The 13580-nt window shown below is 38.5% G+C and overlaps 1 protein-coding gene across 1 annotated transcript in view; it reads right to left on the reverse strand.

The window, feature by feature from the left end:
• ush2a (Usher syndrome 2A (autosomal recessive, mild)) overlaps positions 1 to 13580 on the reverse strand; it is a 300866-nt gene that overhangs the window by 205686 nt on the left and 81600 nt on the right. Inside the window, exons 26-28 of the mRNA XM_041790781.1 lie at positions 10589 to 10736; positions 3827 to 3933; positions 2008 to 2131 (exon numbers count right to left, since the gene is read on the reverse strand). Of these exons, the coding sequence (XP_041646715.1) occupies positions 2008 to 2131; positions 3827 to 3933; positions 10589 to 10736 (379 nt within the window). The remainder of the gene's footprint in view (positions 1 to 2007; positions 2132 to 3826; positions 3934 to 10588; positions 10737 to 13580) is intronic.

A 13580-nucleotide genomic window follows, 5' to 3' on the forward strand; every position in this document is an offset into this window, starting at 1 on the left:
CATAATGGTGTTTTGAACTATGATCAAACAATTACAAAGACTAAATACATATAAATAATTCTCAGATGTCATTGTTGGAGTTACTAGGTTTCCACAAGACATCAGCGATTGACGAGTCTCTCCTCTGTGATCAATTGACTCTCGAGGGGGCATTACACTGCATTACATTCATAATCCAATTTGGCTTTGATTTGTTCGCTGTTCCATGCGCTTCGATGGGAATAATTGTCTGTAGATGATGCTATTAGTATTGATGGTTGTAAAGGGCGATGGTTTGAGGACCGCCGACACATTCATGGTCCAGAATAGATCCAGTCTGAAAGTGATTGTCTGATCCATTACCCTTTATGAAGGAGGAGAGTAGGAGGGAATAAGAGGCATCCCCTCAAAAGCAAAAGTCATCGTCTATCTGCTTACAGTATTCCGAAAGATCTATCTACCTTTGTGCTCAAGGACCACAGATAAAAGAAAATCATTATTTGTTGATTCAGGTTGATAACAAACAAGGAACAGAGAATGCAATGGACAAGAATTAGGAAACCTTAAAAATAAATAATAAAAGATAAAAGGATATTTTACCATATTTTCCCCAAGGGTTGTGATATTTGGAACATGACAGCTGTACATCATCTGACTTTATAACTCCAAAAGAATACAGGAACTCAAACACACCCATAATGGTGTCTCATAGGAAAAGTTTGTAGTTGATGAGAAGGTTGTGTGTGTCGCTACTACAACAGATCTGTGGTCCCTTTGAAATGAATTAAAAAGCATAATACCTTGAAGCTCTTATTAAGCCACCATCTATAAACACACAAATCTGTGGAGATAAATACAAGCACAGAGGTGAAAACATGAATTCATGGAATGTGAGTGTTTAAAGTATTGATCAATAACTTGGTAATATTTGCCATTATGTTGATGTGCATACTTCTTTTGATATGTAAAAAACTTTTTTTTTTTTTTATTTGTATATTAACACCAGCATTGGTGTGAAGAAAAAATTTCAAAAGATGTTGAAAAAAACATAGCATGTTAGGAAAGTCAAAAAAATAATTTTTGTTTAAATATTTTCATAAACACATTAGAGTAAAGTTAATCTTGTGATTTCAATAATCGCTCTCTATCTTTTATGGCTACTCACCACTCTAAATAATTTTTTTTTTTTTTTTTTTTTTAAAGATATATTTTGGCCATTTTTGTGACCTTATTTGATAGAGGAGGACAGTGGATGGAGTCGGCACAGGGACAAGAGCGGGGGACAGACATACGGCAAAGGGCCCCAGGCTGGACCCAAACCCAGGCCGTCCACGCACATGGGGCACACCCCAAACCACTAGGCCACTTGCGCCCCTAATTTTAAAATTTTTATGCAACAAGTTACAGTGATCTTGTATTCTGTGATCTATGTATTTTGAGATAAGCTTCAGATATTCAGATGTAAATTGAACACAGAATACTAGATAGAATATGTGAGAGAAAGAGCAATTACAGCTGATCATGGTCAATTAAGGATTGCATGGAGAGCTTTTATTAGCTCACACTTTTTGACCCCCCAAAAAACATCATTGTACAGTTTCATCATTGTTTAGAAAGTTGTATTCTGTGATCAAAATTAAAGTATCATGTGGACAAAAAGAACATTGCTCATGATACGAGGTTTGTTCAGGACAGTGAAAGGATCTCAAGTGGCATCGAAGAGCTTTACCCGCGCAAATCCCACTGATTAGTATCAGCAGTCATTAATTATGAGCGTCAGACTGGGTGATGTTCCAGATGAAGCAGAACATGTTTGGCTGTGCAGCTCAACCCTCTAATGATGCTGGTAAACAGAAAGATAATTGTCCTTTAGGATGACTGGGGAAGTCATTCTAAAGAAATGTCTCAAGAAGACTGAGATGCTACAGTGCAATCACTCAACAACACAAATTAATAAAGAAAAAAAAAGGAGACAAACACATTCTGTTGTGTGAATCATGCACAGAAACATGCATCACATTTACTCACCTGTAAAGTCGGTGTTGACAGGAAGTGTGTCATTTGGAAACTGGAAGTAACTGTTTCCAGTAAATCTGGTTCCTCTAACAACAGGAGCTCCTGGGTCAGAGAGAGAGACATCTGTCCTCTCCACCTTAAACAAAATTATCACGGAGAAATGTAAATGTTAATGTGAATTAAAATGTCTGTATTTTAGGACCAGTGAGTATTTCAGTGTGTGTTTAGTTTTTAAAAGTGACTGTTCATCCAAGAAATCAAACTAGAATAGTAATAGTGTTAAGTAAATTTATCAGTTTTAGCTGATCCCATTCATACCCTTTCATACCCTTTTACATGGCACCGATGAAGCAGTGAGAGCAAATTGGGGTTAAGTGTCTTGCCTAAGGACACATTGGCATGTGACTGCAAGAGCTGGTGGTAGAACCAACAACCTTCTGATAGTGAGATGACAGACTCAACCTGGGGAGTGACAGTCACCCCTGCTATAGCAATGCTAGCTCAATCAATTAAGAAAAAGCTAAAGCCCATGGTTGCAATATAAATCAATACATGATTGTGGTTGTGTGTATTGAGAGAATGAAGGCTCAGGAAAACTTTTGCAAATTGGACTTTTCCTCAATATTCTAATATTTTAAGATAGTGGAATTTTGATTCTCCATAATATCCATAATCATCAAGATTAAAACAAAAAAGTCTTAAATTGTTTCACTTTGTATGAGAAGAGTCTTATATGAAATGTAACTTTCTGAAATAAATCACATGAAACTAGAAAAGCACTCCGAGAGTGCAGACCTACGCCATTAGCCCCATCTCCCAATACTGAAAAATCCTTTAAAAAGTTCCTGGATCTGTCCCCATGTGCCTCCCACAACGACATTCGCAGATTACTCCCTCCCCGGCTGGGTGGAAACACAGTGAGGCAAAGCACTGGCTTTGCTACGTGTGGACTGTCATGGCGGAAGCATTGCCTGCTGGTGCCAACAGATGCACTGACAGTCTCACCCATGGTCTCACTGGACAACTGGAAGTCATGGCAGAGGGTGAATATTCCTCTATTCCTTCCAGCATTGTGAGTATTCTCGCTACAGTTCACTGTCTTTCTCTCTGTTACACTTTGACCTGTCTCCTCGACCGGGTGTGCATATTTCAAACTATAAACTCCAAAACTTTGAATGGAAACACAGCCAAAATGCTGCTGGGATTGAAGTTACTAACAAATTAACAAACAAACTAACTAACAAATGAACAAACCTGCCTGATCATATAACCTTCTTGGCGGAGATAAAAATGAACTTTAACATGAAATTCCTATTTTTGGGAGGCACCTGTATAATCAAACCACTTAATCCAGCCTCTTTGCATCCTGGGCCTGGCTTTTTCATGGGACTGTACATCTTCAAGATAGCAATATGTAGACTGACACCCACAAACTTGCCATGCACCCCACCTTAGACAATTTGTGTGGATAAAGTAGGACCTTCAGTACGGTAGAAGCTGAAGGAAATGCCAGTGGTTTTGCAAGTACTTACATTGAAAAGTGACTCTTGACATAAAGATGACACAATAAAAGCTCAAAGAATCTCTAAAAAAAGTTTGAGGGAGGCTTGAATATATAAATATTCAAAGCAATCATCATCATTTCACCTTAGACCCACAAATGTGAGAAAGAATGGCTACAACAGAGCTGAATTACATTTCTTCAGAACCTTTGCCGTTTAAAAAGCAGATAAAAACGAAGTAGTCTGTGTAAGGTTAAAAATAATCTCTAAACAACCCCCAACCTACACACCAAACTAAAGCCAACAGTAATACACAGTGCTGGCTCTACCTGATAGAGTGGCTGTGGTCCATTGAGTTGGGCTGGCGGATCCCAGTCTATCTGAATTGTGGTTTCATTTTCTGGCCATAACTGAGGTGGAGACAGTCCTCTTGGAGCTGAAGAGAAGGGACAAAAGAAAAATAAGCAACTGAATGCCCACTAACTCTTCATAAAAACTTTCACACCACTTTTTTAGGCTTGTATAACAAGGGGTTTTGAGAAGACCAATACTTTTAAACATTTGTTCAAGTTCGTACAAAATGAACTACCCAGTCTAATAGATTTGTTCCTGGGCCATTGTGAACTACCATAGTAATGTAACACACATTGGTCGAATGTTGTCGTTATTCACACTTAATTTGTGATATCTTATTTTCTTTCTTTATTCAATAAAAACTAGTCCATAAAACTCTCTCAAACCTGCTTTATGTCTAGACTGGACAAACGTCCCATTTCATTTAACAGAGGGTCAATTTAATTTCCCTCTGTCACTTTAGATTTTAAATTAAATGTCCCTCTGAAGCATACTGGGAGCTACTGGAGCTGCAGCTTCATGCTGAACCATAAATAAATCAATCGGAGACTGGCTGATATAGTGAGAGAGAAGATGTATAAGAATGGAGAGAAAAACGTATCAAGTGATGGACTGGTGTAGAGATGGGAAAGATGTGTATGCATTAAGTGTCACTCCATCGTTGTGTTTCTGTGTGTATGTGCGAGAGTGTGTTTCAGTAATGGTCTAAATGGTCTGTGGAAGGAGTAAATTAGCTCTCAGTGACACGCACACGGACCATCTTTAGTGTGAGTTCTAATAGAGCTCTTAAAAGGGAAGTGGACAGCTTGTCTTAGGTGGCTCATCTTGGCACATCAAACCATAAATTACTGCCAATCGATAGCTTACCAGTCTATTGAAATTGAGCTATGGTGACATTTAGAACAGTGGCTGAGCCACACACACATGACTACACAAGCATTTTGTTTAAAACACTGGAGTACTTGTTTGAAGTGTAAGAAGCTAAAATTTATTGTTGTGTGTGTTCATATTTTAAAAAAATTAGAAAAAACACAGGTTGATAAAAATACAGAATTGTGACTGCTTCAAGGTTATAGTCAAGAACCAAAGTCACAGTCAAAAATACTTGCATGTAAAAATCTGAAGAACTTCATTAGTTAAGCCTTTTGGTATCTGTATGATGTCAAAAAAGCCTCAAATCAGAGTCACAATAGACATAGGTTCACCGAATTTGGCCTTTGATGAAACTGTACTGACAACAGTGAACAACAGTGCCCTTGGGTGACTTCTGGTTGTGAAATTGCAGCATTGCTTAGAACAGTGGTTTTCAACCTGGGGGTCAGGAACCTCTTGGGGGTTGCGAGACACCGACAAGGGGTCACCAGATGCCTTCCAACAAACAAACAAACATTTTTTTAAAATATTTCATATTGCATATTTTACCTATTTTTATAAAAAATATATGCATAAAATTGGTTAAATGTAAAATAGAAGCATGGTCATTTTGTGAGATTTATGCTGAAATCAAAGCAATCGTTAAATCCTTCAAATGCAAGTCTGCACATGACTATTCTTGAATATTCCCGGCTGTGTTCAACTATGCTTCAGCCACCTTCAGGTACAGTGAGGGTCCCTGGTCTCCGGCACAGTTATTTTGGGGGTCGCAGGCTGAAAAGTTTGAGAACTCCTGTCTTAGAGCAGGGGTTCCCAAAATGGGGGTCAGGACCCCCAGGGGAGTTACAGGATGCTTTCCAAAAAACAATGAAAAATTTTATATGATTTGAAATCATACATTTTATTATTTATTGAAAAAAAAATTAAATGGGTTTAATTTAAAATAAAAATGTGGTGATAAAGTGATATTTGTGATTAAATGTTAGTAGAAGTTATAAAAACTACCTAATATGCAAGTTTCTCACATAGTGCTTTGAGCAACATCATAAACTTTATCCCCTTCAAAGGAAGTTGGGGGTCCCTGCATTCTCACGCCATTATTTTGGGGGTCAGGATCTTATAAGTTTGGGAAACCCTGTTACATAAATCATTCAGTCACTTTGATAGACAGATTCAGGAATACACAATATTATCATCATGATTTTAATATCAGCAGATATGAAATTTCTGCCTATATTTACTACCAATATATCAGCTCTAGTCATCGGCCATATGAATACGTTTTTGGAGTTTTAGGCAGGATAAACACACTTCAGTCTTTTTTCTTTTTGTATTCTCATTCCTTAAGTTTTAAATCGTGCTCTAAGGTCTCAACTTTGTTTCTGTTTTCTTGTTCTTGGTTCAAAACTGAGAAGTAAAGCAGATTGTTTCCTATTTTCATACTGCTCAGATTCACATTCTTCATTTGACAGCTGTGGGTAGACATTTTTTTATCTTTTAAATTCCAAATCAAGATATTTGTATATCCTATGCACCAGTGGATCTTGATGTTTAAAGAGAGCAGTATAAGATCCAATAGTTGCCTCAGACAATTTCTGTAAGCTGCTGTCCTGAGGATTATTGTTCTTTGCCACAAAAAGAAAAGGACTGAATACTGATTCAGTTAATTAAGTAATAGCTATAGTATAAAGCCCAAAATCTTTCAAAATGTTCAGCACCACAATGTGAAGTCTGTGAAACCCTAGTTTTATTTTTTCTTCAACTTTATAGCAATACCAGCTACAAGCTACTTCAAGACAAACAAAACTAGGGATGTGAAATTTAATGTCCTGTCCTCCCTCTTGCATGGGTTTGGTTGGTTTTGGTTGAAAGGCAGCCAACAGGCTGAGTCAGGAGGGACATCAGCAAATTGATTAGTAATTGTGCACATTTAAGTTAATCAGGATTCAGCTTAATCAAGAGGCTTCCACTCTAACATCTCTCTCCCCTCTCTCCCTCCATCAGCTGGTTCGGTTTTGTTTGTGCTCCACAACACTACACACTCATCCATACATAGCATTTCCATCTGATCCATCTAACCTGCATAATATTGCTAATTTTACTTTGAGTTTATGATGAATTAATAGCCAGTTTGTGACAAATGAGGGCTCGTCTGGAACTTGAGCCAGGGACCTCTCATTATTTATAGTTCTTACTCAAATTTGCTCACAGTGACATTAATAAAACTTTCTGCCCTCTGCTAGCTGGCCCCAGAATTACACTACACTTAGCTAACCAATCTGGTATTGTTCATCTGCAGAGCAATGGATCCAACAAACTGCCACACATTTCAGCGATTAGTTGTTTCAAACAGTAATTTATCTGGCTCTGTGCATGTTACATTAAACACGCTTGTCGTTGGCTCTTGTATGAGCATCTATTTCCTTGAGACTAGTCAACTAATCTGTCTTTAAATTTGCATTTTATCAACCAATAAATTAGTTGCTGATAAGAGTGATAACAGGGAACTAAGTACTGAGTATTCAATAGCCATTACACTCTACACATGTAACATGCAGTTTCCTCACAGCAAAATGTCATAAACTTAGACAAACTTCTTAAAGACAGAAGAAGCTGCAGGTGTGGTTTCACATTTGTCAGTGCATTTTATGTCCCATGACAGCTTTTCTCCTCAGAGATGAGTGAAATCTTAATGTGCTTCCCTGCATTCTTTGCATGTCATGTATTCATTTATTGTATCTACTTGTTAATTCACTGAAATGTGCTCAGCACTGACACATTCAGTTTGATGAAAGCCACTTGCCTTATCATGAGGTTTTCCGAAAGCATACACACGCAGACACGCATACACACACAAAAGGTTAACAGTCCACCAGAAAGGTTAATTTTAGCTGCCGACATGGTAATGAAGCAGCTAAATCATGGGCCAGCTCCCAGGAGCAATTGTGCATGTGTGTGTGTTTTGTGTTTTTACAGCGACTGACATGTCTTAACAGGCTCTTAGCATACAGTTACACCACGCACACAAGAACACCACTTATTGACATGGCAATCCCTTGCCATGCATATTTCTCTCCTCAAGAAGGGCCTCAGGCCAATTATGCGTAAATCAATAAAGTTCCTGTTCTGTTGAGTGGTGTTACAGTGTGAGTGTGTGTATGTCTCTCTGTGTGTATGTCTTGTAGAACAAGCCTTTATGGATGTAGGCTACATAAAACATCACCATCAGGCCCTGATTAGCCACTCACTTTACGTTGTGATCGATAACTTTGTAAAAAGACACACACATTGAAACAATTGCAAATGCATCCACACTCATGGACAGAGAGATCTTCCCATGTGTCGTTATGTCTGTCTTAGCGTGCACGCTAATGTTTGGTCGTGTGCTTTGGTGTAACTCCAGTGGTTTCGCAGATGCTGTCTGCTCACTTACAGCAGATGGTGGCTGGCTCTAATGGCCCGGCCTTATGTGTGCTAGATTTATCAATGCAACAGTGCCACGCCTAAGTACACTTTACCAGGAGTGCAACCTAATAAAGGATCTTTCCTCCACAGAGTTTTGTGCGGGAGATATTGCACTGCTTATACAATTTCTGTAAGAGATTTAAAAGAATATTTTGACTGATTTTTGGAAGCCTAAAGGTTTTTTCTTTCTATTACTCATGATTGAAGCTAATTTTTTTTCTACTGTTGAAAAGTTAGAGACAAAAAATGCATCAAGAAAAAGCAAAGTTGATAAGTATTCACTTATGGAATTAACCAATTAAATGTCACCTGCTGAGCTTCTCCTTACTTGTTGTGCAAATAGAGACAACTAGAAAGCATGGTGAATGGGCACTGTTCATTGATTTTATCCTTTAATGTTTTTCTACCATGCTGACTAATTCACTGCCACTTAGGGGCATGAAAGATATAAGCCCAGGTGGGCATGCAGGCAGATAGACAGGCAAAACAGCCAACCATTTCTCTTGTTTCCACTTAGTTTTAAAAGAAGTTTTGGACCGTCACAGGATTATGTCCTTTTGATCATCATAGCATCTGAATTTTTGATTGATGACAAGTGGTATAAGGAATTTCAACAGTTATAGGGAAAACACAGTTAAGGAAATGCCTACACTACCTTTATAAATAACAACTGTTCAAGTGCTGTTCTTGAAGTATTTTTCATATTTTTTCTGTGAGCTCTTGCAAAGATAGTGGTATGAGCTGTGATGATACAACAGAAGCTCAATACCCGGTGGAGCTGCACATGCTATGCAAATGGATTTGTGATTTAAAAAAAAAAAAATCTGCCAAACGGCATATGCCATTATCATTTCTTATAGTTGAAACAAGGGACGTCTTTGGCATTGGATAAAACAAAATGGTGGCAACAGATGTGGCTGTTAAAAATACATTCAAAAAGCCAACTGGGTACAATAAGCCATATTGTATTGTACTGTATTACAGTCAAGAGAAGTCTTTGGAATCACTTGAAATAAACATTGTCGCTGTGTCAACAGATGTAGCCATTAAAAATACATTTAAAGTCCACCAATTACAATCTGAAGTATCATTCATCACAATAAACACAAGGAAGGACTTTTTGAGAATCATATGAAATGAAGATATTCACTATGTCAACAGATGTAGTTGTTTAGAGTTTGTTCAAAAGCTTAAATCCCTGAGCATGTATTTATAGATGAAAGGTTTGTTTTCTCTACCACTCAGTGCACCCATTGTCTACTCACCTAAAGAGATAAAAAAAACAATACAGAAAAAACACTAAATAAGCAGCAAGAGAAAAGACCATGAGTGAACAGATGGAATGGAGTTTCAGAGGGTCAAGCGGTGTGTGTGGTGGTGGTTGTGTGCAATAAGTATATTGCTAAGTGATTCATGTTTCTCTGCTGCCATGTGCTTTTTGTGTTTGACTGAAAGTGCCAGGTAGAAACAGACATGAAAGACTGAGTAAAAAGGGAAAAAGAATCATCATGAAGCATATAGTGGATAACAGTTACAAATAAAGACATTGAGCAAAAAAAATCATTGTCTGTGCATGTCATCCTACACTGATGTACTAGTGGCTATCCCCGTCCAGTAGATGGGCTATTAAACACAGCTTATTCATTCTACATCCATAATAGTTATAAATCCAAATGATTGTGAGGAACAGAGGAAATACTGAAGAATCAATCTATGTGTGTTTCTGTAACTTAATGTGTTGGTGTGATTCACAGACAGCAGGAAGTGTGAGCAACACCACATTTTTCTCTTAGTAATTAACAGTAAACTGTTTTCACTGCCAAGCACCAATGGATATCCCCTCTGGTTAACACCACGACCAGTGCTGTCACCACTCAAGTACCCAGTGACTGACTGTGGTTGTTGTGCATGCATATTACAGAGTCATGTTACAGTTGTTATGAAGGGGAAACTCAACAGTATGGGACATATTACAACATGTGGGGAGAGAGGGATGGATGGATGGATGGATGGGTGAGTGGATTGATGGATGGGGGAGTGGGTGGATGGATGGATGGATGGATGGATGGATGGATGGATGGATGGATGGATGGATGGGTGAGTGGACTGATGGATGGGGGAGTGGGTGGATAGATGAATGGATGGATGGATGGATGGGTAAGTTGATTGATGGATGGGGGAGTGGATGGATGGATGGATGGATGGATGGATGGATGGATGGATGGGGGAGTGGGTGGATGGATGGATGGATGGATGGATGATGGATGGATGGACAGATGGATGGGTGGATGGGTGGATGGATGGATGGATGGATGGATGGATGGATGGACGGATGGATGGATGGATGGATTGATGGATGGACGGACGGAAAGAGACAGAGAAATGTAATTAGGCTTTACCTGCTGGTAGGGTCCTTCCTGAGTTTGGCAGACTGGTAATACAACCTCTCTTTGTGCAGAGTGTAATGGTGAAGTTGTACACTTGGTATGGCTTTAGTCCATTCACCATGTAAACAGGTTGTGAGGATGGTCCTGCTCTGTGTAGGACCTAAAAAGAGAGAGGCAAAGAGGTAAACTTAGTGAGTATCTGAAGCAATTATTCAGCATTGTGTCAACCATCAACTGAAGACAATACTGTATAACACCTCTGAAATGAATGTCAACTTCTTGGTAATCTCACAGGATATACACAGAAAGTCTGACATTAAATTTCAAACTTTCTTTTCAAGACCCTCTTCATACATTTAAAAACCCAATCTTCAGTTTCTACTTTCTCTAATTACAGTAGCGACATAGTTTCATACATGTTTTGAGCTGACTGTTGGATAGGATAGGATAGGTAGCTAACAAAGGTCTGATGTTTTTATTTAACAACCTAGAGTAGCCATACCACAGTCTCAAAGCACCTTTTCCCAAGTTCTGCACTTTAGTTGATCTACAAAGTAGAACATCATAGGCGCCTGCAATGTCCTGGCATTGTCTTCTTGGAATATGCCTGTGCTATCAGGGAAGAAAAAATCCATTGATGGAACAACTTTGTCGTTCAGTATATTTAGGGAGTCAGTTGACCTCATTCTTTGGGCACATAATGTTTCTGAACCTGGACCTGACCAACTGAAGCAGCCCAAGATCACAGCACCACCCCCACAGGCTTGTACGATAGGCACTAGGCATGATAGGAGCATCACTTCATCTGCCTCTCTTCTTACCCTGATGCGCCCATCACTCTGGAACAGGGTAAATCTGGACTCATCAGACCACATGACTATCTTCCATTGCTCCAGAGTCTAGTCATTATGCTTCCTAGCAAATTGAAGCCTTTTCCCCGATTAGCCTCTCTGATAAGTGGTTTTCTTAAGGCTACACAGCTGTTTAGTCCCAATCCCTTGTGTTCCCTTCGCATTGTGTGTATGGAGATGCTCTTGCTTTCACTATTAAACATAGCTGTGAGTCCTACTGTTGTTTTTTGAGGATTTGATTCCACCAAATGTTTAAGAGATCACCAATCACAATCATTCAAGATTTTTTCTGACCACATTTCTTCCTCAAAGATGATGATTACCACTAGCCTTCAAGTTTTTAATCATGGGTTTGAGAGCTGTTAACCCAATTTTAGTAGTTTCAGCAATCTCCTTAGATGGTTTTTTTGGTTTGTTTGATGCATGCCAATAATTTGACCCTTCTGAAACAGATGAATATCTTCTCCACAAACACAGGATGTCATTGCAGTAATTATCCAATGGGAGGTTCTTAACTATTTGCTTAATTAAATCCAGGTGGTCCCTTTTTTTGGACAGGAAGTATATATATACACACACATATATATATTCACTACTACTTCTTCTTCTTTAATTTTGAATACTTTTAAAGACCCTGCAGAGTCACTGTCTCAGTGTAATGGAGGGTTAGTGTTTAACCAATTCCAACTAAGACTGTCTTTTCCATGCACTACATTTTTGCATTCAAATAGCAATTTAAGAAGTTCTGCTGTGTTCAAATCAAAAGTAAAGCAAACATTTTATACCTGATAGGTCTGTAAAACAATCATCAGTTGTTGGTTTATTCCATCCCTCAGAAGAGTGTCTGCTTATCTATTTTTGGTGAGGAATTACAAAGGCTAAAAAGCAAAAAAATATAGCAGTGACCACCCAAAGGTAAGGAGCTGAACAGGAAAATCATTGAATTTATAGCTCTTGATAATCAGCCTTTCAGTGTGGTGGAATGTACAGGCTTCCGCAGGCTAATGATGCATTTAAAACCCCGCTACATTATCCCTAGCAGGTGCTTATAGCCTTACCTGAACTGCAAAACTTTGTTTCCAGTCATGCAGGGAAGCTCCTTGTTAAAGCTAAACATATTATCTTCACCACAGATATATGGACATCAAGTGTCTGTCCTGTTAGCATGTTGAGCCTCACTATCTCAGTGGATATGAGGATTTCACTCTTAAAAAAACCTCTCCTGCACTCACAGGAGGGCTCACTTAGCAGCCACAGTTGCAGCTGCTTTTGATCTTTTTTTGATAACATCTTTGGGATATGGAAAATAAAGAAAAAGAACATGCATGTTGTGCTACGCGATAGTGCGTAAAACATGACAAAAGCAATGTGTGCCAGGTCTCTCGTGCATGGCGCGCACTCTTTAGGTGTCCTGTCTCCAACATTGGAGATGTGGGTGCCACTGTGTCGTTACAGAGCTGTTTACAGTGAAATGCCCATTAAACTTTGTTGCTTAGTTGGTTTGTGCTTTTTAAACCAGAATCAGGAGAACCACTTCAGTTGAAGTTGTATTTCTTCTGAGTCTCAAAAATTTAAAATCGTATTTAAGATCTGAAATATAGCTAGATTTTTTGCATTTAAGAATCTGTCTTTCTGTTGTTGTTGTTGTTATTGAAAGCACTTTGTCAGGAGTATCTCAGGGAGCTGTCCTGCAAACTGGCTGAGTAATACGTAGAATCAATCAAAATGTATAAGCTATTTCTTTTTTGCACTGTGGAGCTCAGTGTCAGCAGGTCATTTTGCTGCTGTTTATTGTACTCAAAGATGCAAATGACTTTGGCTGTGCTGTTCAACATACATGTAGCATGTAATGCACATGTAACCCAAAGACATTGCTGTAAGTTTTTCATTAGTGTATGGCTTTATTTAAAAAAAATGAAAAAAAAACAACATCCTTTTTTTCTAATAAAAATCAAATGTTTTGTCAATTTCTAAAAAAAAAAATAGACTACCAATATTAAAAAATATATATTTGTAGTACAGGGTGGAATCAGTGGTTTTTACAGTGGAAAAAAGGTAATTACATATCTGTATCTGTATCTGTTTCTGTATCTGTATCGGTATCCGCCAAAATTAGTTTTAAAATAGCGGTATGTCAGATATCCAATATCGTG

Source organism: Cheilinus undulatus, linkage group 1 (genome assembly GCF_018320785.1).
Source record: "Cheilinus undulatus linkage group 1, ASM1832078v1, whole genome shotgun sequence".
Classification (NCBI taxonomy): domain Eukaryota; kingdom Metazoa; phylum Chordata; class Actinopteri; order Labriformes; family Labridae; genus Cheilinus; species Cheilinus undulatus.